A 22,202-nucleotide genomic window follows, 5' to 3' on the forward strand; every position below is an offset into this window, starting at 1 on the left:
AGGAAATGGGCCGGGTGTTGAAGGCTGCACAAAGTTTATACTGTACATTCTGCCAGCTAATTTAACAGACTCCCCCCCCCCCCCCCCCCCGTCCCATGGCCCCCACCGGCGTCGAGGTCCGGTTTTGCTTTTTCATGAAACAGCGGGAAATTCTCTTTTGCTCAAACCTAACTAAGGTACAGTTATAATGTGAAAATGGCATGGATTAAAAATATATATGTATTACTTTTGTGGATTGTATCAATGACACGATTGAACTGCGATGGATCATGCCTCTTAGTTATACTTCCTCGAGGAGTTCTGAAGAGGATAACCACCAAGTACCAAGTACCAAGTAAGCTTAAACTCACTGACCGTGAAGGTGAAATAGCGCCCTCTAGAATTTCAGCCGGCATTCAAGGAAATGGCGTCGAGCGAGGAGCTTGCCGTGGTTACGAATCAGCTGTTAGAAAACGGGTCGTCTAGATTCTTAGACGTCTCGGATATACTTCTAAAATTTGCCAATAACATTATAAGGTACTTGTGATACTGAGATTTCTGTCCGCTAACTTAACAAATTATGACGTTTCTTATTATCAAGTATTTTCATGTTCACTGATGATGGCAGTGCAGTGTAGGCCTAGGCTACTCCTAGAACTATGAGGCTCCGCGTGAGCGGAGTGGCTCCTCGTGAGCGGAGCCTCATAGATCAAGAAGCCCGCAAAATTGCCTGCAGCACAAAACACTAATAAAGTACAAAAACGTCCATCAAAATGCAGCCATTTCACACAGAACCGCTGCACAGTTTGCCCCTATACTCCGTACTTTATCTCTTGACATACTCACGTATCTTGTGCGGAACTAACATAGGTGGATTCTGTCGGTTTTTAGGCCAAAATGATGAAAAATATGCCCTTTCCACACTGAGCCAGCCTGACACTTGAAACGTGCACGCATATGATCGAGCGATGATTTTCGGTTCGCTCGGAGCGCGCCGCGGGGGGTACGGTACAAGCGAAATGACGTGCTTGTACCGTACCCCCCGCGGCGCGCTCCGAGCGAACCGAAAATCATCGCTCGATCATATGCGTGCACGTTTCAAGTGTCAGGTTGGCTCAGTGCGGAAAGGGCATATTTTTCATCATTTTGGCCTAAAAACCGACAGAATCCACCTATGTTAGTTCCGCACAAGATACGTGAGTATGTCAAGAGATAAAGTACGGAGTATAGGGGCAAACTGTGCAGCGGTTCTGTGTGAAATGGCTGCATTTTGATGGACGTTTTTGTACTTTATTAGTGTTTTGTGCTGCAGGCAATTTTGCGGGCTTCTTGATCTATGAGGCTCCGCTCACGCGGAGCCTCATAGTTCTAGGAGTAGGCCTAGGCCAGACTGGGACCGTGAGTGCATAAAAACGTGCAAAATTACTACTGACGTTTTTTTACTCACCATTAGGCTAATTAATGCCCACACAACACGTACATCAAAATGATAAAGTTGCAAACATGTCATCTGCGAAATTTGAGACCTTAAATCCAATTTTAAGGCAAGTTTTTGGCAGTTCAAAAACCATCCACGTCAATCTCCATGCTCTGGAAATGGGTGTGTGATTCCCAATGTATTCTGGGTAGGTGTAGGAAGTGCCCTGCAGCTTACTTGTTTTTTAATTCGAAGTGGCTATCGTTACGGCATTCGTTGATAAGCGCCCTCTACGATACTTTTTTGATACGCACGCAGGTATATAATTATTTGTTTCCACACGTTTTAGCGAGCAGTGCGACAGCTCAGTCGATAGAGGGTAGGATTTTGCACCGCGATGTTGCGGGTTCGAATCTCAGTTTTGCACTCGAATTTTTTTCCTTTTCTAACCTGAGGCTTTGGAGGATTTTTTTTAAAAGGGAAATAAAGTCCGAATTTCATAACGTTCAAATTCACTTTTTTCTTTCTAATTTTATATTTTCTTGTCATGTTTTTATAAAAGTTGCAGTCTACCGTAACGATAGAAAATGGGAAATGCGTTACGGCTGCCGTAACAATAGCCACTGCGTTTTTAATTGATAGCCAATTGAACACAGCGCCCTCTGTTAAAAAATGAAACATTCTACATTCACTCAGATCAACAAGAGGGCGCTGCTTTATCTACAAGATGAAAATGTTCTAGCTAGGGAGTTTTTTTGCACAATGCATTGCAGTACACATCAATGTGATGTCTCACGTTTGGATTTCGATAACTCTCTGCAAAATTAGAATTAAAAGCTGAATTTTTGGTGATGCAATGCTCACAACAGCAACTTTGCGAGGCAGAAGTTTCAGGGATTATTGAGGAAACTGTAGTGAGTAAGAAGCTTGCAAATTTGATTCACACTGGTTTTATTATGCAGCACAAACTTTTGCACGATATGGATACCTTAAGTTTTGGGACTCTCATACACAGTATTGAGAGTCCCAAATTTTCGGACTAGGCCTAGGCCTATCCGTTTAGTGAAACCACGGACTATTTGTGGTGAAACTGAAGTTCGGCACATTGACATGCATCATTGCATCATTGCATGTGACGTGTTGTGGTTGTGCGATTAGGGCCTGGCATACCCCTAGCTCTACGGGTAGGCCTGGCGCGCGTCTTCTACGCCCATTGGAAGGAGTTCCATACCTGGACATCACTTGACATCCTGTGCACAAACACTTTAATATGAGGCTGAGTATTACGAATACGATGAAACTGAGCTGAACAATTCCAAGTGTTTTCTCAGTAAATGCTTCAGTATTTTCCCTGCTAAATTTTTAGGACATCATGCATTGTTAAGGGACTTGTCTCTTTCTGATGGTTGATAAAGTGATAGATCTAGTACCGTTAGGTCACTGCAGGGAAAAATTACTTATTAGTGATAACGGATATCCATGATGCTATGTATCATGACATGTATATGGAATTCTTCCCGAATTCACAGTCTGAAGCTCTGGGATTCTCAAAACCGATATTTTGGTATTACTTAATCTAGAACCTGTTGCTCATTGGTCATGTTAGAAATGAAGTCCGAATTGAATTTTCCGCAACTCCAGAGCAGTGGAATAGCCAAAGGGGGGGGGGGACAAGTGCTAACCTCCCCCCCATTCTCAGTGCCTCCAGGTCCCCCCCCCCCCCCCCCCCCCACAAAAAAATGCGAAACTTGTGAATTCCCAACGAAGTGTCAAGTTTTTAAAGTATTCTTTTTGGAAAGATTCCCATATCTGGCCATCACTCATTTTTCCTTCAGTGAGCTATTAGCCATCAGAAAGTGATTATACGTCCTAAAATGACAAATTAGCAGGGATAACATTGAAAGTATTTACTGAGAAAACACTGAGAAAATTTCTGACCAATCTCATAAGGTTTGTGCACAGAGTGATGGCCGGATATGGGAATCTTTCCATCACCTCATTCATGTCATTTCAGCTCTGTCCAGGAACGATCAGGCCTTTGAAATAAAATAAATATTAAAAATTGGATGTAGCTTTCCAGCCAAGAAATGCTATTGTTATTCATGCCGGATGTATGTGTAATTATTTAAGGGGATTTTTTTCATAGCCACATTAACGGCAGATCAAAAATTGATGGCACATCCGGATGTGCCATCTCCCTTTCAACTTCCTGACAACTGTTTTGGTGTAATAAATTTTGACAAATATTTTGAAATCCAAACAGGAATCCCAATGTGGAGAAGTACCGTTCCATCCGCCTGGGAAACAAGATCTTTGAGAGTCGTGTCCTTCCAGTGTCTGGTGCCGTAGAATGCCTGTTTCTCATGGGATTTGAAGAGGTAAGTACCAGACCCATGAGAAAACAGAGCCTTAAGTTCACCCCAGGTGGCGCAATTCTGGGACACTTGAATGGAAAAATTAACGTGTAAAGTTCTAGAATTTGCAATTGCTCTAAATCACCCCCAAAAAGGGCCTTTGTAAAATCTTATTAGTTTATATTAACTGATAAATTGCCTGACTTGAAAAAGTAATACTATGACCTCTCACTTCCGAAAATCGAAACAACATGCGGACTAATGGAAGTTGAGGATGCATCCCCTAAACTAACCAATCGCGGTAGAATCGCGGCAACGCAGCTTGTGAAATATTGTCCAGTTTACAAATGGATGCGGAATGCGCAAAATCTGAGACGTACAACATTTAACGTTCAAAATTCCATAGGGTTGTGTAAGGGGCATGGCTAACTCGCAAACGGCGATAGGTCAATTGGTGTACGTAGATGAGAATTTGTGAAATTTGTAGTGGTCATTAGGTGAACACTGAAAATAAAGTGCGAGACCAAGATGTCGTTTAAGGTTTGTTTCACACAACTTTCAATATGTCAGTGAAACAATATTTGTTATAAAGTACTAACCCCCAAATCCATCCATTTCTGAAAATTACAGCAAAAGCAAATGTGGTATATTACCTTAAAAACAATTCTCATATAGTATGCTTGTCATATTCACAAACATCTTCACTTGATTCTTTTTCTTTTAGAATGATGACCATTTGGTGTTTCCCAAGCATGCCCCTCTGACCGACCTGACCCTGCTGCAGGGTCGACTGGCCAGGGAACGACTGCGGCTCATGGCTCAAGAAATCAAAGGCCTAACCACTTGGAATATTCAGGTAGAGTCACCCTTACCCTGCCAGATGCAACACAATCCAACATGTGTGAAAATATATGTTGGACCTCATAGCATTTGGCTATCAACACCAATGCATAAAATGGAAGCTAGTTCAATGAACAATGCCTCTGTTATCTGTTGCAGTTGGCAGAGAAATTAGAGATTAACCCTAACCTTCCCAAATCCTCCAAAATCCTCTTTGCAAAATGGAAGATTTTGCAGGATTGAGGCTATATGGCAAAACTGTATGGCTGATTTCGGAGGATGCACTGTGTCAACGTTTTGGGCCAGACCTTGTGTTGTTTATGCTCAGCCGTGCATGAATTTAGGCCTAGGTTATTCTTGAAATCCTCCGCATTGCTCCAGGATGTCACTGGCTCTGCCTCAACATATTGACAGTGATTGCTGGAGGATTTTGCAGGATTGAGGCAGTGGTCACCCTTCCAAGGACCACATTCAAGAAACAACGGAGGATTTTGCAGGATTGAGGCTGTATGCAATTTTTACATGGATGCAGTTGGATGATTATGCACGATCTAAGCAAAAATGCCTGGGGAGTTAGGTTTAAGACTTTAACCCTCCTATGCAAAACATGCATTCTGAGCCATGCTGTTACTTGGGTCAAAATTGGTCAAGTGACCCATTGGTGTGTTAAAAGTATACCAGGGGAAGTGGAAGGAAACTTTGACTGTTTGTGACCTTTTAAACAGCAGGGGGGTTAAGTACCTTTTATTCCACCAAAAGTTCTTCTCCAATTGATTTTGTAGTACCAAAGCTTCACTTTTTTAACAATCTAACTTAACAATTTTGGAGCGTGTCACATGCAGTGGAGTGCCGTGGCCTCGTGGTCTGGAGCATTGAACTCATAGTCTGCAGGTAATTCTGCAGGTTGTGGGTTCGAGTCCAGCCGGGGGTTATGGTGCATTTGCCCTTGAGCAAGGCACTTTGTCACTCATTGCTTCTCCCCACCCTGGAGTAAATGGGTACCTGTGAGGGCAGAGATGGTTATCATGGTTGATTTTAGCTACTTTGCGTCGACATGGCAACATGGAGCTGTATACTCGGCAGGTGCTGAGATTGTCTTTGGAATGTTTCATTGGCCCAATGAGCAGGGTAATAATGATGTAGCGCCTTGAGCACCAATACTGGTGAATACAGTACGTGCGCTATGTAAATACACATTAATATAATGAAATGCATATCCTCACATTAGCCCTCTGAGATCCCTTCAAAGACAAACCAGGTAGTTTTAAGAAGAATTTTGCAGGACTTAGAAAGATAGAACCCAGCCATCGTTACCTTACACAGGGCTTCATACTCCTGCGAGTTCAAGTACATAAAGACCCTACTATCATTGAGGTCTTCTTGTTTCAATCCTTCAGGCATTAGAGCTGACCTTTCATCAGCGGCTTCAGAGTAGTGCCGATCACGTTCTCATTTATGAGGACCCCATCCTGCAGCAGAAGGCTAGAGACTGTATGGTACTCTCAGAGCTCCTTGTCAAAGCACAGGAGAAACTTCAACAGCAGACTCAGAACGGATCGGGTAAGTAACATAACTGCCTCATTGGTATCTGTGATACTCTACTACTTTGTCATATTTGTTACTAAATAGCTGAGTGTGTACTGTCTGAAAATGACTTCTGCAACCTTAGGTAGGTTCTTTCAATCCTAACGACCCTATTTTGTGTAATTTTGAACAGTATTTTTCGGTAAAAAGTGTGATGTTCTTAAGCATTTTGCAGTTGTTTTGAATCAAAGTGGTTTTGCATTTTCACAATGCATCGCTGTGATCGCCATCTTTAACCTTAACGATCCCCAACCAGCCAAACTCAAACACCAGGGTTTGTTGGAATCTGATAGGATGAGTACTGCACTAGTAAACTGACTGTGCTTTACGTAGAATTAAGCATACCACAAATAAACAGAGTCCAACTGTTAATGTGCACAGTTCACCATATGGTGTTGGGATTTCCTTGTAAATCAGGGTTAAAATGAAATGGTATCATTCGGAAGAAAACAATCATTGAAGGTAGTTTACGAAAATGTGCCTATAGGCGCTGATTTTTGGCAACGGACTCCAGTTAAGAGACCAAAAATTGTGCTTACGGTTTCTCAAAATGTATAGTATCCACTGAGCAGAAACTTTAAAAAGTTAGTTGTCAATATGCACCCGTCTTCAGATTTTGAACAATTTTGTTACTTCAAAGAAATGTTCCCAATTTCACGGCGCTGCTTAACAGTTAGCAGAAAAGTTGTGTTTAGCACAGCAGAAAAATTTGCTAACCTTAAGCACTATTTCACGGCGTGTGTGTGCTAACGGTCCGGCGTGCATGAGATTACTATTGTTACGTCACTAAGTTAAGCAATTTCTTCCCTCTGAAGTAAGCGTGCCTTTTGCTGTACTTATTCTTACGGTCTCCATGAAATAGACAGAGGCTCTGTTAGCAGAAAATTGTGTGCTTAGCAGCGCCGTGAAATTGGGCCCTGTTCCCTTACATACCTTTAAATCTTAAGTGCGCTTAGTCTTTTTTTGTTTGCTAATTCACGGTTCCTCTTTTGGGCCGAGTCCAGTTCCATAACAGACAGGCCATTTTGTTTTTTTGTTTTTCACACAGGAGAGGACGACTTCACCATCCCTCTAGACCAGCGAGACTATCTCCTCCTTGAACTCCTCAAGTGGTTCAAGACAAGCTTCTTCAAGTGGATGGACAGCCCGTCCTGCGAGACATGCAGTGTGCGCATGAGGAGCGTGGGTTTAGTAGAGCCTAACGCGGAGGACCGACGGTGGGGTGCTGGCAGGGTGGAGGGGTTCACCTGCACACGGTGCAATAGACCAGGACGGTTCCCTAGGTATGCGTTTTTACTCGTACACTATAGACTTCCTTGGTGACTTAAATTAGAAGCCATTTTTTGAGGTGGATTCAGGTAGCAAGTCTAGTGCTCAGGTGATATGCACGCACCTTCGGCTCCTTCCACTAAAAGGGTTAACAAAATGCGCCAGACCTTGTCTTATTATATTTTTTATTTTATTTTATTTTATTTCTTTCTGGTAATGAAACCAATGATTCCTCAAAAGTACCATAAGCACTGTAGCTCGAAAGCCTGAAGAAACCTGTAGAGAGAAGACAATGAGAAGAAGTTACAGTTTTTAGAGGTGGGAGGAAAAGCCCAGAGGACTATTCTGAGGAAAACCCACGGAATCAGGTAGGGACTGAAAACCCAATCCACATATTGGCCCTGGCGGGACTCGAACCCGGGTCACAGCGGTGGAAGGCGAGGAAAGTACCGCTACGCCAACCTGACTCTTTAAGAACGCGTGCGGCATGCGCGCTAATGTGGTTTCACCTCAAAAATGACTTCTGATTGTAAAATAAAATGGATGGAAATGAAGGACTATTAAGTGTGCTAAACACATCGGACTGTAATGCCGTAGCACTCCAATAAAAAACACAAGTTGTGCCAAAATGGATAAATATATGTGACCTGTTTTGTCAAAATCAGACTCTTCTGGGCATAAGGTCAAAAATGAGATTTTTGCATATTGTTAAAATATGTTCTTTTTCCTTTTAATAGGTGGTTTAATTTTTGAAACCAGTCATTCCTGGGCAGAGTTATGCTATTTTGAAGTTTATTGTGTTGAAAAGTAGAAAACTGAGAAAATGGCCACGAACGTCACAAAACAGTAATATCTTTAACTGATACGCCTTAACAAATCATCAAAAATACTATATTTAGAGCTCAAATTAGGGTTTCAAACGTTTACAGTATATTTTAGACATGTTCAGGATTACAAATATGCAAAAATTTGAAGATCGAAAAAAATCACCCCACAGCGTTTTTTGGCCTTATCTTCATTTCAACCTCTGCCCAGAAGCGTCTGCTTTTGGCAGAACAGGTCACATATGATCAAGGACATGTTTGTGGTATAATACAATGTAACAGGCAGGATTGAAATGTACAGTCTGTAGAATGACCAACATGGATACACCATACCAAAGGGCCACATCACTCCACTGATAAACAAAACAAGGCCAGGCTTGTCTAATCAGGCTGAACCCAAATGTCTTAATTCAGGACATTATTTATGGGGAGTCATTCAGTCAGTCAGAAGACAGTAAACTGGCCCTTCGGGTCCATCAAACACAAGTTGATGCGATACACAACTCAGGAATTGAAATTTAATGACTTGTCACGATCAGGTACAACCACCCGGGCAAGCTGTTGGAGACTAGGAAGGGCCGGTGCGGTGAGTGGGCCAACTGCTTCACACTGTGTTGTAGAGCGGCTGGATTTGAGGCTAGGCATGTGGTAGACTGGACAGGTACGTTGCTAAATTCATGGAAGTAGTCCAGTGTTCGACCTTAACTTTTGCTTTCACTAGCCAGCCGGGCTACTGAAACAGACTCTTAACTAGCCTGCGGGCATTTTCACTAGCCTGCATGTTTTGTTTTAAAACAACAATGTTTTTTTAAACAACAATGAGCGTATATATGTAAAATGTGTATCCTGAGGCAATCTTGTCAGTGTTTTAATAAACAGATCTAATAAATTTAACCCTAAGGCCAAAAAAAAGTCTCCGGTTTCTGGTATGGAGCTTGCCCTAAAAGTGTTGCGGCGACGCAGTTTTTTTTTTTTTTTTTACTTTTTTTTCTTCAAATGTTGGCTGATGACTGCAAATGGTGCCCGACTAAATTTAGTGCAAACAGTATGGGAGCCCAGAGAGGCCACATAAAGCTTATACTTGATCGTAACCCCATCTAAAAACATGTAAACTGTGCAGCAGCAGGATTCCAGTCAAACCAGTGAGTTTGGCGGTTTTGAGACATCATCTTACATTGAAAAAAAACCTTTTCAATTTTGCCGACGGGCATGGCTACGGCGACGCGCGTGCATACCAGAAAACCAGAGACTTTTTTTTTGGCCTAAACAGTTAATAAAATTAGACACAAAGTGATACAGGTTTTCTTTCTGAATTTAATGATTTATTTCTTCCTGTCCTTTGATCTTCGCCATATCCCAATAATTTTTGACTCACCAGCCGGGCTACATAAGGAATGGTTTGACTAGCCGGCTGCTGTTTTGACTAGCATTTGGCTAGCGGGCTACCGCTAAAGTCGAACCCTGGAAGTTCATGTACTGAAGCAGAAAATATTGCTTAGCAAGTTTTCGTGCTGAGAAACAGCCACAAGTAGTATTCATCATTTGGTATTTTGGCTGGTGACCCGAATTTTACTAAGCAGAAGCTTACTGCGCTTAGCAAATTTGTGTGATAAACCGCTCCATAAGATTGAGCCCTGGACTTTTAATAGAAGAAACAATGACAGATCAAATGTGGATGTTTCAGGGATTACTGAACAGGAACAGTGAATAGTGTGCTGTGTTCCCAGTAACAGGAGTCCCACTATTTGGGGAAAACACCATACGTGTGCATGGGGTAGAGAAAATGACCAATTTACATTTTGCTCAAAACCCTTAGCATCTTTGCAGGGGCAGTATGCGCACTGTGGCTGTGATGTTCAAGTGTATAGGCCAATCTGGGCAGTTATCAATTCTAGCACGATTCGCGAAATCCCGTTCAACGGCAAAAGCATTGTTGTGCCGGCTATTTTGATTGGACAATCCGTCATGGGGCAGTGACTTTGTACAGTAGCATACACAATGGTTTCTCCATTGAAGGGGGCCTCGTGAATGAACAGTGATCATGTGCCTGGAATTGTGTACAGTCTTTCTCTCTGTTGTAATTGAGGGGGTATTTCTACATGGACTGTCGGAACAAGATTTTCACTTCGTATCAAGGAAAAGCTCATTGATCATATACATTCACCTTCCAAAATTTCTTGCTTTGTGCTAAAACAAATTTTGCAGGTACAATTTTTTTTTCTTTTCTGACTTCAAATCCATCTTTTTTTCAGATCATGTATGGACGGAGGTCTACTCTAATTCCCAACAGCGATGGCTTCACGCCGACCCTTGTGAGAATGTCTGTGATAAGCCCCTACTCTATGAGAGAGGATGGTCCAAGAAGCTATCCTACCTCATTGCCTTCTCCAACGAAGAGGTATAATCCATCACTCGTGTGAAGAGCTTCTTAAAAATCTTGGATCATTGTAAACCTTCAAATAGAACACTGCCCATTACAAGTTGATAAATTATTGCGACAGATTTTGAATGTAATTTGTGCCCAACTTGAAAATCTAGTTGAAACCATTTTTTTACTGCGACAACAAATAACAGGACAACTGCTTATTCTCAAATGGAGTATTCTCAACTTAAAATGACTGTACCAAATATTGATGCTATCTGAGATCCACAGTCAAAACAATTTCTAAAGTTTCAGAAAGTCTGTGATCAGATTTTGAATGTCAAATACCAAGTGAACATTAGTATGGTCAAACAAAATAAACATGCTGTATTGGAAAAAAAACTTGTTATATTACCTGAAAGCTAAGACTGAACTCAGTTAAATGTTCCTTTTAATTTTTTGAGCAATATCCACATCAAGAGTTGTACAATAAAAATAGTAGAGTTGAACTGATTCAAATGCAGATAAACGAAGCCATTTTAAAATCTCTTCATTTTCATCATGTGTTTGTTAAGGTTGTGGATGTTAGCTGGAGATACACAGCCAATCCCAAAGAGCTCCTGGGAAGGAGGAAAGAATGCAGAGAAGAATGGCTGATGGACTCCATAGCAACCATGAATAAAGAGGTACATGAACCAAGAAAATCTTGGGGTGTCCTTTATTCCCAAACTTTGGGACATACTTCCATCAATTTCCAACACTGGTCAGCCAACCAGCGTTGGAAAAATGGCTTTTTTCCAAATACTGCTCCCAATTTATCATATTTAGTTAGTCCCCATTTTGTTTTCAATCGATTACACACCTATGAACAGGTACAAGCCAGCTAGACTGGTTCCCTGACCTTACAATTCCCTGACATCTATAAATTGCTCTATTTCATCTTAAGTGGGGTCAGGGAACCAGACTACAAGAACATGATTGTTGTTCTTGGTTTTCCCAGCATCTACGAACACAAAACTTCAAACAAGTGTAACAGTATTTGCCATAAAATACTAACCCCCAAATCCATCCATTTCTGAAAATTACAGCAAAACAATTGACATAATTGTGGACTTTTGAAGACTTCACCAAAACTCTCTCTGGTTCATTCGACAGAGACAGCGTCGCCTCACAGCAGAACGCAGAGCCGTCCTAGACCAACGGGCCGCTGTGGAGCTGGCCGAGTTCCTGTCGCCCAAAGTCATCAGGAATGGAGAGGAGCAAGGGAGACTATCTGGCTCCCTGGCCTGGCGATTGGCAAGGGGTGAGACACAGGGTGACACAAGGAGTGACGCTCAGCCTGGGGGAGAGACGGAGGGGGCTGCTGCAGGGGAGTCAGAGTCTCAGGTAAGTTGCAAATTGATTCATGGCTGTTCGTAAGATGGAATTTTTGCGTCGGGATGATATAAATCAAATTAGGTTTTGCCCTTCACCGATGTGTAAACACTGTATACTCAGTGTGTTACCTCCTGAGTGAAAGTTGGAAACAATCACTCAGGTGGGACTCGAACCCACAACCTCCTGCTTCTAGTGCAGACGTCTTAACAATCGACCACCGAGCTTGGCTGGTTCGAATCTGTTGTACATAGCAGCGGGTATCGCATTTAACTATTGATAAGATGAAAACAAAATTCTGTTGCAAGAAACTGTTCAAAGTTATAACAAATTATGTCAACAGAATTAAGAGAAGTCTGCTTTAGGTTGAAAAAGTCGTTTTGGAATGATAAAATAATTTGATTCATGGGCTCGTGTGGAAAAGGGGTTGGGAAATTCAAAATTTAGGCAGTCGTGTATTTTAGGGCTACTCTTTTTTATTTTGATCAAATAATTGTCAAGGATGTTTTTTATCATTCCAAAATGCCTTTTTCAACCTAAAGCAGACTTCTTAATTCTATTGACATCATTTTTTGTAATTTTGAACAGTTTCTTGCGGTGGGAAATGCAGTTTTCTTACGTGCTTTGCAGCTGGTGCCTTTCGGATCAATGTGGTTTTGTGTGTTCACTGTGCGTCGCGTTGATCGCCATGTTTATTTTCGTGTTGCCTTTTGTCGTCTCCATTGTTTTTACCCCAAAATTTCCCTAAATTTTTTTTAAACTGTACCCTCTATCTACTACATACCTGTTGGTTTGTTATGTCATTATAAATAGTTCGGTAAGTCCAATAACTTAAATGTGGATTTTGTTTCCTTATAGGAAGCAGGGCCCTTCCCTACATAATCACGAAATTGCATGCCCTTAAAAATCCAAACTTGGTCTTGATTGCGTACTTGGATTTGGTAATAGTATCGTGTGTGAATTGGTCCTTGTCAGAGAGGGGGGGGGGGGCTCGGGGGGGCTTGAGCCCACCCCAAATAGGTTGTCAACTGTGATCTACTGAGGCAAAATGAGGAGTGTCCCCCAAATGCTTGTTTTGAGTAATCGATGCCTGAAGTCGGATATACTTGTGAGCCCTCCTCCCCCCCCCCCCCCCCAAACCAAAACCTGGGTGCACCACTGGTCCTGGTCTCTCTTTCTTAATTTTTTTTTTCTTTCTTATTTTTAAGGATATGCCTCCACTTCACCACTTACCATTTGCGTGTTATATTAATTAGTATTAAAAGGTAACAACCATATTTATTTTCAATGGGTAAATTGCGAAGTCCGAATATATGTGAGGCGTTATAGCAAAATGAGACAGAACTGGGCAGAAGTTGAAATGAGGGTTTGTAGGTGGTAGGAGAGAGAATAAAATTCTCCTTACAATACTGTTTGTTGCACTTGAATCGAACATATCGTCGACAAGCTATGGCTGTTTAACCCTAAAGGGGCCGGGGGGGGGGCGGAATCCGCCCCCCCCCCCCTCAACATTTTCCGCGATAGCTTCTAAAAAAATTTTTTTCGCGACCCGAGCTGTTATGACTTTTTAGCCTCGAGCTTTGCGCATCTTTTGATACCAAAAACATAAAAATCGGACCACGGGTTGGCCCGTAACAAAAATTTTTTCGGCGCAACTGAATTTTCGCATATACGTCGTGTACACCGAGCAGAATTGCCATTCATACATATGAATAATTAATTAGCCATAATTCCAAAACCCTTTGACCTATAGTCATGAAATTTCTTGGGCATGTTTAGGAAGAGTTGCTCTATGCATGTGCTGAGTTTCAAAATTGTTCGTCACTCGATGGCCGAGATCTTAGGGGGGGGCGGAATCCCCCCCCCCCCCCCCCCCCCCCCCCCCCCCCCCCCCCCCCCGGCTGAGAGATGGTCAAAATAACCCGGCCCCTTTAGGGTTAAAGTTAACATATATATTGACATAAAAAAAAGTAAAATACTGAGAAAAGGGCATTTAAGGTTTCAAGGTTTGCATTGTGACAATGATAGATGCCAATTAATTTTTTCAAAAAAAACTGTTATTCCATGATTTTTATTCTCAATGTATTTCTTTAAAATCATTTGTAGTAGACATATCCAAGATTACAAATTTCAAAATATCTAAAAGTTTGAAGAAAAAAATCCCACTATTTTTAAAAAAAATTGGGGGGGGGGCAGTTTTCTCTAGTACGGCCTGTGCCCTCCTCTGTCTTATTTTGCCAGAACAGATATGTTGAAGAGTTGAAATTGAAATTTAACAATAGAACTTTGTATCGACAAAATGGACAAGAGTGGTGTTGCTTGAGCTTTTTAGTTTGAAGATTTGAGTGAGTATTTCTGCAGAGACTTCTCTGGCCCACAGATGCTTTTGAAAGTTGTTGTCTGAACTTTCAATCCGTTCTCAGTAAAACAAATGATGATGTTGGTTTAAGAAATCACCCTGCCTCTCTAGAAATCTATAGAATCGGTAGATTTTCACAGCCTGGTAGACTTAAAATTCACCAACTACCATGAGCTCATATGAAAATGAACGAGCTTATTCTTCTGTATTTCTGGGCTTTTATCTGTTCAAATAAAGTGTTTTCATTGCTGTGTGTATTTGTGTGGGTGACCTTTTTATTTTGGCACTAGCCTTGAAAAATAATTTTGGTCTTATATTTTGTTGAGTGTAGTAGTGTTTACATGAAATTGGAGCCTTGTTATTACTGAAAGTTGTTCCTGAGTGACATAAGCTTTGATCTTCATACTTTTTGACTGTCAAGAAAAACTTCTCGTCATTTTCAGCTTATCAAAATATATAGAGTGATCTTTTGTGATCAAGTCAAAAACTGACTTCAATTTACCAAATTTTAATAGTCCACATTTTGTTTACAATCAGTTACACATCCATGGATGGGTACAAGGCAGCTGGTCTGGTTTCCTGACATGATATGACAATTCCCTGACATCTAGAAATTGCTCTGTTTTGGTTTTTTTTTTTTTTTTAAGTAGGGTCAGGGAACCAGACTACCTGAACATTATTTTTTCCTCGGTGTTTCCAGCGTTTATGAACGCAAAACTTTAAACAGGTCGGTCTAACAGTTTGCTGTGAAATACTTTCCCCCCAAATCCATCCATTACTGAAAATTACAGCATAAGCAAATAATGTTGCATATAAGGCATGAGATTCTTCGGACTTTTGTCTAAAGTTAGACTTTTTGAATCTGAGAGAAAGACATTATCAGTAAAAAAAAAAAAAGCATCTGTCAGACCTTTCATCCAATTTGCAGCCTTTTTTTTAATTAATTGATAATCTCATCCCTGTACCTTGAAGCTTAACTGTTTGAAGTTAAGCTTATACCCCAAGGCCTCCAAAATCTAACTGCTGGTTATGGCGGAGTAATCACAACTCTACAGATCTCTTGCAATTACTTTACATGGGGGTTGGAGTCCCTCTCTTGCCTGTGAAAATATCAATATTATGGGACAAATTAAAATTTATATGAAAAATGTATTAATATATGAAAACTTGATTATGTCTTTTACAGATTTATGATTATTTTTTCCTCTATCTGTTATATTGCTTATGCACAGTTACATTTAATTGAGGATCAAGTGTCTTCCAGAATAATTAGTTGGAGACTTATGTACCATCAGACGGTCTGAGACCATATGTTGCTTGATTTAGTCTTGTTAAAAATTCAATATAAAAAGGCATACTTGTTAGTTAATCAAAATATGCAGCATTGATTTGTTTTTTTGTGCTGAAAACTACATATTAATCAGCAATGCATCTTTTTGTCTAAACATAATTCTTTCCGATCAATTTGGCTGGAAGAGATTAACTGTTGAGCTACATGTATTAACTTTTTCCCCAAAGAATATTATAAGAATCAACAGCAAAGTAATCATAGTCGTGTAGAAATTCAAGAATCTTTTAATTTTTTTTCCCGGCTGAAATCAATTGTGTAGCTTCAGTGAACCAGTCCAGGAAAGATGTTAATATTTAATGAAAACATGATTATATTGGCCAAAAGAGGGCGCTATGCTTCAGGATCATTCCTGAACTATGACCTTGTCCTTGTTGATCGAGCACTGCAACTGCAAGTACGGGCATGACTGCAGTGTAGGCATCACCAGGCATAGGCTTTACTGTTTGTTCCATGTGTAGATTTGACCTTCACCCCAGATCGCACAGGGCCTGCCATTTTTTTGGTAACTGAGCTGGATAATTGGCAGCTTTTTCAGTAACTAAAAAATATTAGACCAATGCCTAGATCAAAACTGTTCTATGGGAAAAGGCGGAGGTTTACGGGGAACCAGCACACTGGTCCCATACTAGCGAAGCCCAAGGCTGTCAAAAAAGTTGCTGCCAGGCGTCCGCGGGGCACCATGGAACGTAACGCGCCATGCTATGCTCAGCAGTATCCCCAGTATCAGGGAGAATCAGCACTGTCTGGTTTTGAACTGAGGAACATTGAAGAGGTAGGAGCTGAAAAAAGGAGTAATTTTTGGCCATCAAATGAGCCCATACTAGTAGAGAATGAGGGGTTGTACTACAAACTTCTATGCGTAAAAATGTGTAACTATGTAATACTTTCTTTTGTGAAAATGTGTGTTTTTCCATCCAAATAATTTAAATGTAATGGATATAATGTACTCCTAGAACTATGAGGCTCCACGTAGTGGAGCCTCATAGGTTCAGAACCCCGCAAAATTGTTGTCAGCACAAAACATTAATTAAGTACAAAAACGTCCATCCCAACCAAGCCGTTTCCCACAGAACCGCTGCACAGTTTGCCCCTAAACTCCGTACAATACCTCATGACATACTCACGCTATGTGCACCCAACAAACATCGGTGGATTCTGTCGGTTTTTTGCAAAAATGATGGAAAATATGCCCTTTCCGCACTGAGCCAACCTAACACTTGAAATTTGCACGCGCGCAGAATGATCGCAGTCATTTTCGGTCCGATCGCTCGGAGCGCGCCGCGGGGGGTATGGTGTAGGAGCGGAACGATAGTATGCGCATGCGTACAAGTGCGAGTACGTACCCCCCGCGGCGCGCTCCGAGCTATCGAACCCGAAAATGACTGCGATCATTCTGCGCGCGTGCAAATTTCAAGTGTTAGGTTGGCTCAGTGCAGAAAAGGCATATTTTTCATCATTTTGCCGAAAAAACCGACAGAATCCACCGATGTTTGTTGGGTGCACATAACGTGAGTATGTCATGAGGTATTGTACAGAGTTTAGGGGCAAACTGTGCAGCGGTTCTGTGGGAAACAGCTTGGTTGGGATGGACGTTTTTGTACTTAATTAGTGTTTTGTGCCGACAACAATTTTGCGGGGTTCTGAACCTATGAGGCTCCACTACGTGGAGAGGTGCACAGAGAGGTGCTTTATTCTGTATGTATGCTTAACCAATCGGGATGCCCCGTTTAAATCTGTTCACAAGCCCCACATGTCGTGCACAAAGTAGAGTGGTTGACAGGTGTGCGTTATGTATATTTATGTGTATGTGGATACGAGTGAACCCTGGAACGGTATGCAGTAATCTGTCCATATGACATGGCAATATGGCAGGGGAAACGACAAAAAAATCTGCTGATGATAAGGTCATACATAAACAATATACTCTGTGTGACATTTCTGTTGGCAAACCCTTGCTTTTGAAAATATTGTATGTATTTAGTAAATTGTTGTGTAAGGTACATGTAAGCAGCCTTTGAAATTCTGTGGCTGCAGTTATCATTTTATGTAAGGCCCAACAAAGCATGACGGAGAGCATTGTACAAGACTGAAATGCAGCTCCAGTTAAGTCACATGATGACATGTCAGGTCTGTGGGGTCCTACTAAAGCGCGTCAACAAGCGTCAACAAGCCTCAACGGTCGTCAACGAGCGTCAACAATTTTGTATAGGCTTTTGAACATTAAAAACAGCTTTATATGGTAGGAAAAGCAATAAAGAACATCTTCTGCATATCAATTAAAGTTAAAATTATTTTAAAACTTGGTTTTTTGAACGCGAAATGTACGACGAATTTGTCGATAAAGTTGGCCGCCATCTTGTTTGGATGGCGCTGTAGACTTCGCGCATGCGTAGTATGGCTCTGTACACTTCACGCATGCGTAGTACGGCTAGCTACACATAAACAAGATGGCGGCCAACTTTTATCGATAAATTCGTCGAACATTTCGCGTTCAAAAAACCAAGTTTTAAAATAGTTTTAACTTTAATTGTAATGCAGAAGATGTTCTTTATTGCTTTTTCTACCATATAAAGCTGTTTTTAATGTTCAAAAGCCTATACAAAATTTGTTGACGCTCGTTGACGACCGTTGAGGCTTGTTGACGCTTGTTGACGCGCTTTAGTAGGACCGGGTCTGTGACATGTTTTAATTGTGCTGAGGTCACCTGACAAGTATGCTTGTGGCAAAGTCACATGACTAGGTTGCATTGATTTGTTTATGAGTGCAAGTGGTTGACAGTGTAGATTGTCATTGTTTAATGGAACGAGTACAACTATCTTGGTAATTTACATCAAGAGAACACTTGCAGGCATGAGATGCCCAGGAAATATTTAAAATGCACAGATTTTGCCAAAATTATCTAGGTCATTCCGTGTCAATTCAACACGATTTTGGCCCAATCGTCACAGATGGAAGCGATATTTGGCGTGATGATTGGCCTACATGAGAAACCCCCAGAACTGAATTCGTGCACATGCAGTATGTACATTTGTATGTAAATATATGCAAATAAGGTTTTTCCCTGGACATTCTATCTTTTTGAAATCATACATTGTAACTTGAAAACTTTAAGAGTGCCCATCACAAAAATAATTGTCAAGATTGCTGCTTACATCATAAACTAACATTTTTGGGGGAAAAATTATGACATTTGAAGCATAAAGGTCATTTCATTATGTATTTTCTCTGTGCTTCATACTACCATTTTGTTTTGTTTTTTAAATGGAGGCCATTCGAAGAGCTTTATTATGATTTACACTTTGGCTTTGTAGGTACTTTAGTTTTGGAGACACAAGTATTTAAAGTTTGTAAGTCATGCTAATTAGTCTAAAGTTCGTTGTCCCATATCCCAAAAACCAACTAGCCAAATTACCAAAAAAATCAGTTATGGGGGTTTCTCATATAGGCCAATCATCACACCAAATATCGTTTCAATTTGTGAGGGTCGGGTCCAAAATCGTGTTGCATTGACACGGAATGACCCATCTTTTTTCCCCAGTAGCAGCACAGTTTCCAGTAAAGTCAACTTAAACACTCAACGGGAAATCTTCAAAGCCATCATGTTTATTTTTCAAAAATGCAATGCGCTATTTGTCTGCTTCCTCTGCTTAGGGTTTCGTCTTCACACTGACATCTGGGGAAATTGCATCCAAGTGCATCCACATCAAATACTGCACAGCCTCTGACAAGTACATCCGGGTATCGGATGACAACAAGCAGACAGCAGATTACCGGAGTTGCCTGTACCGGAGCAACAACATCTACCGCAAAGAGGAATATGATTGGAATATGGTGAGTGGAGCTGAATGGTGGTGACGTACATCATTGATATATCGATGTAATGTCATTTTGGGAGTTGCCAGGAACTAGGCTTAGCCTAGTATAGTTTTACATTTCTTTGAAGGGCCATTCTTTGGTCACGTGTGTGACATAAAATTGGGCTTGTCTGATTTTTGAAGCTTTACCTCTTGTTAACTACGTCTGATTCATTACTTTTACTGATTCAACAGGTTAGTACTTCACACTTTCAAAGATAAAACTTTTCAGATTTTAATCTGAAATCAGATTTTTAAAAATTTCCAATGAAATTTCAGATTTTTTAATGATCCCACAAAACTTTATCTTCATTATAATTTCCAAGAAAAGTTGATAAAAATGGCACGTAAAAATTTACACAAGTGTGAAACACCTAGACCAATGCTGATCAGATCCTTTTCCGGCTGGAGAAAAGGTTAAATACTGACCTATGACATTGATGCGCTGTGCTGCACTGCGCGATGCTGTAGCAGCTCGGACCTAAGGTCCAATTTCAGATTTTTTTTGCTAAGGCCAGTTTCATCTCTGTACTTTTTCCCCAAAAAATTTATTTAGTTTCAATTTCTGAAGAAACATCCTGAAGATGTTTTTATAGAAGTCAGTGTACTTTCTGTAAAGAACGTGACATTCGTATAAAATGCTGAGAAGTTTTGTGTTTTCACAAGTCATTCATAAGTAATCTTGTCTCAAGTTCCTCCAATCAATGGTGGAAAAGGACATTGTTGTCATTGCACATCCTCTTTCACTTGTGATTTCACATACAACTACCTTGTGATTTGAGTTGACTGTTGGACTCGACCGTAACTCTGGCTACCGTTTTACACCCAAACTCTACATGTAAAAAGCAGCATCATTATCGCACAACATCATATAGCATCAGATTGGGTTATACGGTGGGAAAGTAGTTAAGATTTTTTTTAAAGTGTGAGTAAGCTGGAATTCTGGGATGTAAGAACTGATTGACTCCACACTTGCAAAATATTTATTTGACCATAATTATGCACATCCAGGTGTATCTGGCCAGAGACGGGGGTGATCGAGAGGGCCACATAGAGTGGCGCTTTGACTTCCGAGACACTGGGCTGGTCGTTGATCAAGTAACACTCGTCGCTTCGGCCAAACTGTATCAGAACGGTCAAGTCAAGTGGAGTTGTGGTCCTCAACATCAGATGGATACTTCGTTACCTGTCAATGAAGGTGAGGTCGATGACAATGTAAGAAACAGATTTGTAATTAATTCATCATAAGTAAATGACAGTTCATCATGGGCGGATCTAGCTTTCAGAAGGTGGGGGGGGGGGTGTTGAGTGAAGGCATGCCCTGCTTGGGGGTCTGGGGGCATAACCACCCAAAACAAATTTTAAGTTTGCTATGCTTTCTCTTGCATTCTAAAGGCAATTTGAGAATAAATTTAGGAACTTTAGCATTCCATAAACTGTTTTGGCCCCATTTTACGAGTATCGTAACATTAGTCAGTGGATGAATGGAGGGGGGGGATGTTGCAACCCCCAATGAACCCCACCCCCCGAGATCCCCCACTGGTCACCACAAGTCAATCACCAGTCAATCTAGTCTGAGGATCAGATGTTCACGTGTGCAGAGCCACACTACGAACGTCTGATATATCCGTGCTTGTAAATTTTATGCGACCCCGCGCCAGCCAATTGGAGCTGCTTTTAGAAGTTGTGACGTCATTTAAACAGAGAAGCCACTTTTCCGGTTTTAACCGGAATTCCGGCAGAAATTCGGCAATGCAGTTAATTGGTCAATAGTTGCCCTGTTTTTGGTCATACATGTACACCATCGGGTTACCGAAGGCACGATAGAAGAAACCCGCTGCAAGCGTCTATTCCATAGACTACAGTCGACCACAAGTCAGTCACAAATCAATCACCAGTAATCTTAAGTCAGTCACAAGTCAATCACAAGTCAATCACAAGTCATCACTAGTAATCCTGTCGCAATTCAAGCAAAAAGCTATTCAAGTGGACTGTCACAAAGACATTCCTTCGTAATTGTTTCTTCCCTGTTATTTATGACCTAATTTGTGATTTGACTTGTGAGATTGACTCGTTTAAGACTTTAAAATGAAATGAAGCTAATTGTTTTGAAGACAGAGCGTAATGTACCTCAACCGTTTCGTCACTGTACTGCCCGCAACCGCCCCGCCTATTACTCACTGTCGCGCCCGAAACCGCCGAGCACTCTGGTTTTATTGATTCTTCACTGAATAACATGTAATACAATGTAGTACATGTGCTATCAGTCAGGACAAGTTACTGTTGATAAGACGACACTTTTGAAATGACAAATTGTTTACAATTTTTCATTCCTCCCTTCACAGGACTGGTAGAGAGAGTGTTGAGGGGCAACAACATCACTGGTCAGAGCGAGTTCAATTTAACCGCTGATCTGTCAGGGGGCCAGGGAGACGTCTCCTACCAACACGCGCAGCTGTTTCGTATCGGGCTGGAGGACTATGACAAGTATCCGTTGGATATTAAGATCCGACTGAAGAAGAAGGACTAGCCATGTGTGAGGTCTTGAGGGCGTTTCTGATGATGGTTGATTTTTCTGGTGCCCTGGAAACTTGCTGAAGGTCTCAAACATTGGAACGGGGGGAAATATGGTCAA

General features: G+C 41.2%; 1 protein-coding gene across 1 annotated transcript; it reads left to right on the top strand.

Moving 5' to 3' along the window:
- The first annotated feature begins 385 nt into the window (after positions 1 to 385).
- Positions 386 to 22,188, top strand: LOC119740954 (peptide-N(4)-(N-acetyl-beta-glucosaminyl)asparagine amidase-like). The gene is made up of 12 exons (XM_038216469.1): positions 386 to 516; positions 3,660 to 3,774; positions 4,475 to 4,606; positions 5,988 to 6,150; positions 7,223 to 7,457; positions 8,807 to 8,928; positions 10,520 to 10,665; positions 11,205 to 11,315; positions 11,785 to 12,015; positions 19,365 to 19,544; positions 20,579 to 20,765; positions 21,913 to 22,188. Exons 1-12 carry the CDS (start codon positions 404 to 406, stop codon positions 22,095 to 22,097), a joined length of 1,920 nt encoding a protein of 639 aa, XP_038072397.1. The 5' UTR covers positions 386 to 403; the 3' UTR covers positions 22,098 to 22,188.
- Positions 22,189 to 22,202: the final 14 nt, after the last annotated feature.

The sequence above is a fragment of the Patiria miniata genome, unplaced genomic scaffold, assembly GCF_015706575.1.
Source record: "Patiria miniata isolate m_02_andy unplaced genomic scaffold, ASM1570657v1 HiC_scaffold_5, whole genome shotgun sequence".
NCBI classification, from domain to species: domain Eukaryota; kingdom Metazoa; phylum Echinodermata; class Asteroidea; order Valvatida; family Asterinidae; genus Patiria; species Patiria miniata.

Coding starts and splice junctions, on each gene's coding strand:
- LOC119740954 (XM_038216469.1), top strand. CDS start 404: ATGGCGTCGAGCGAGGAGCTTGCCGTGGTTACGAATCAGCTGTTAGAA. Junction 4,607..5,987: donor TAACCACTTGGAATATTCAG/GTAGAGTCACCC, acceptor TCAATCCTTCAG/GCATTAGAGCTGACCTTTCA. Junction 6,151..7,222: donor GCAGACTCAGAACGGATCGG/GTAAGTAACATA, acceptor TTTTTCACACAG/GAGAGGACGACTTCACCATC.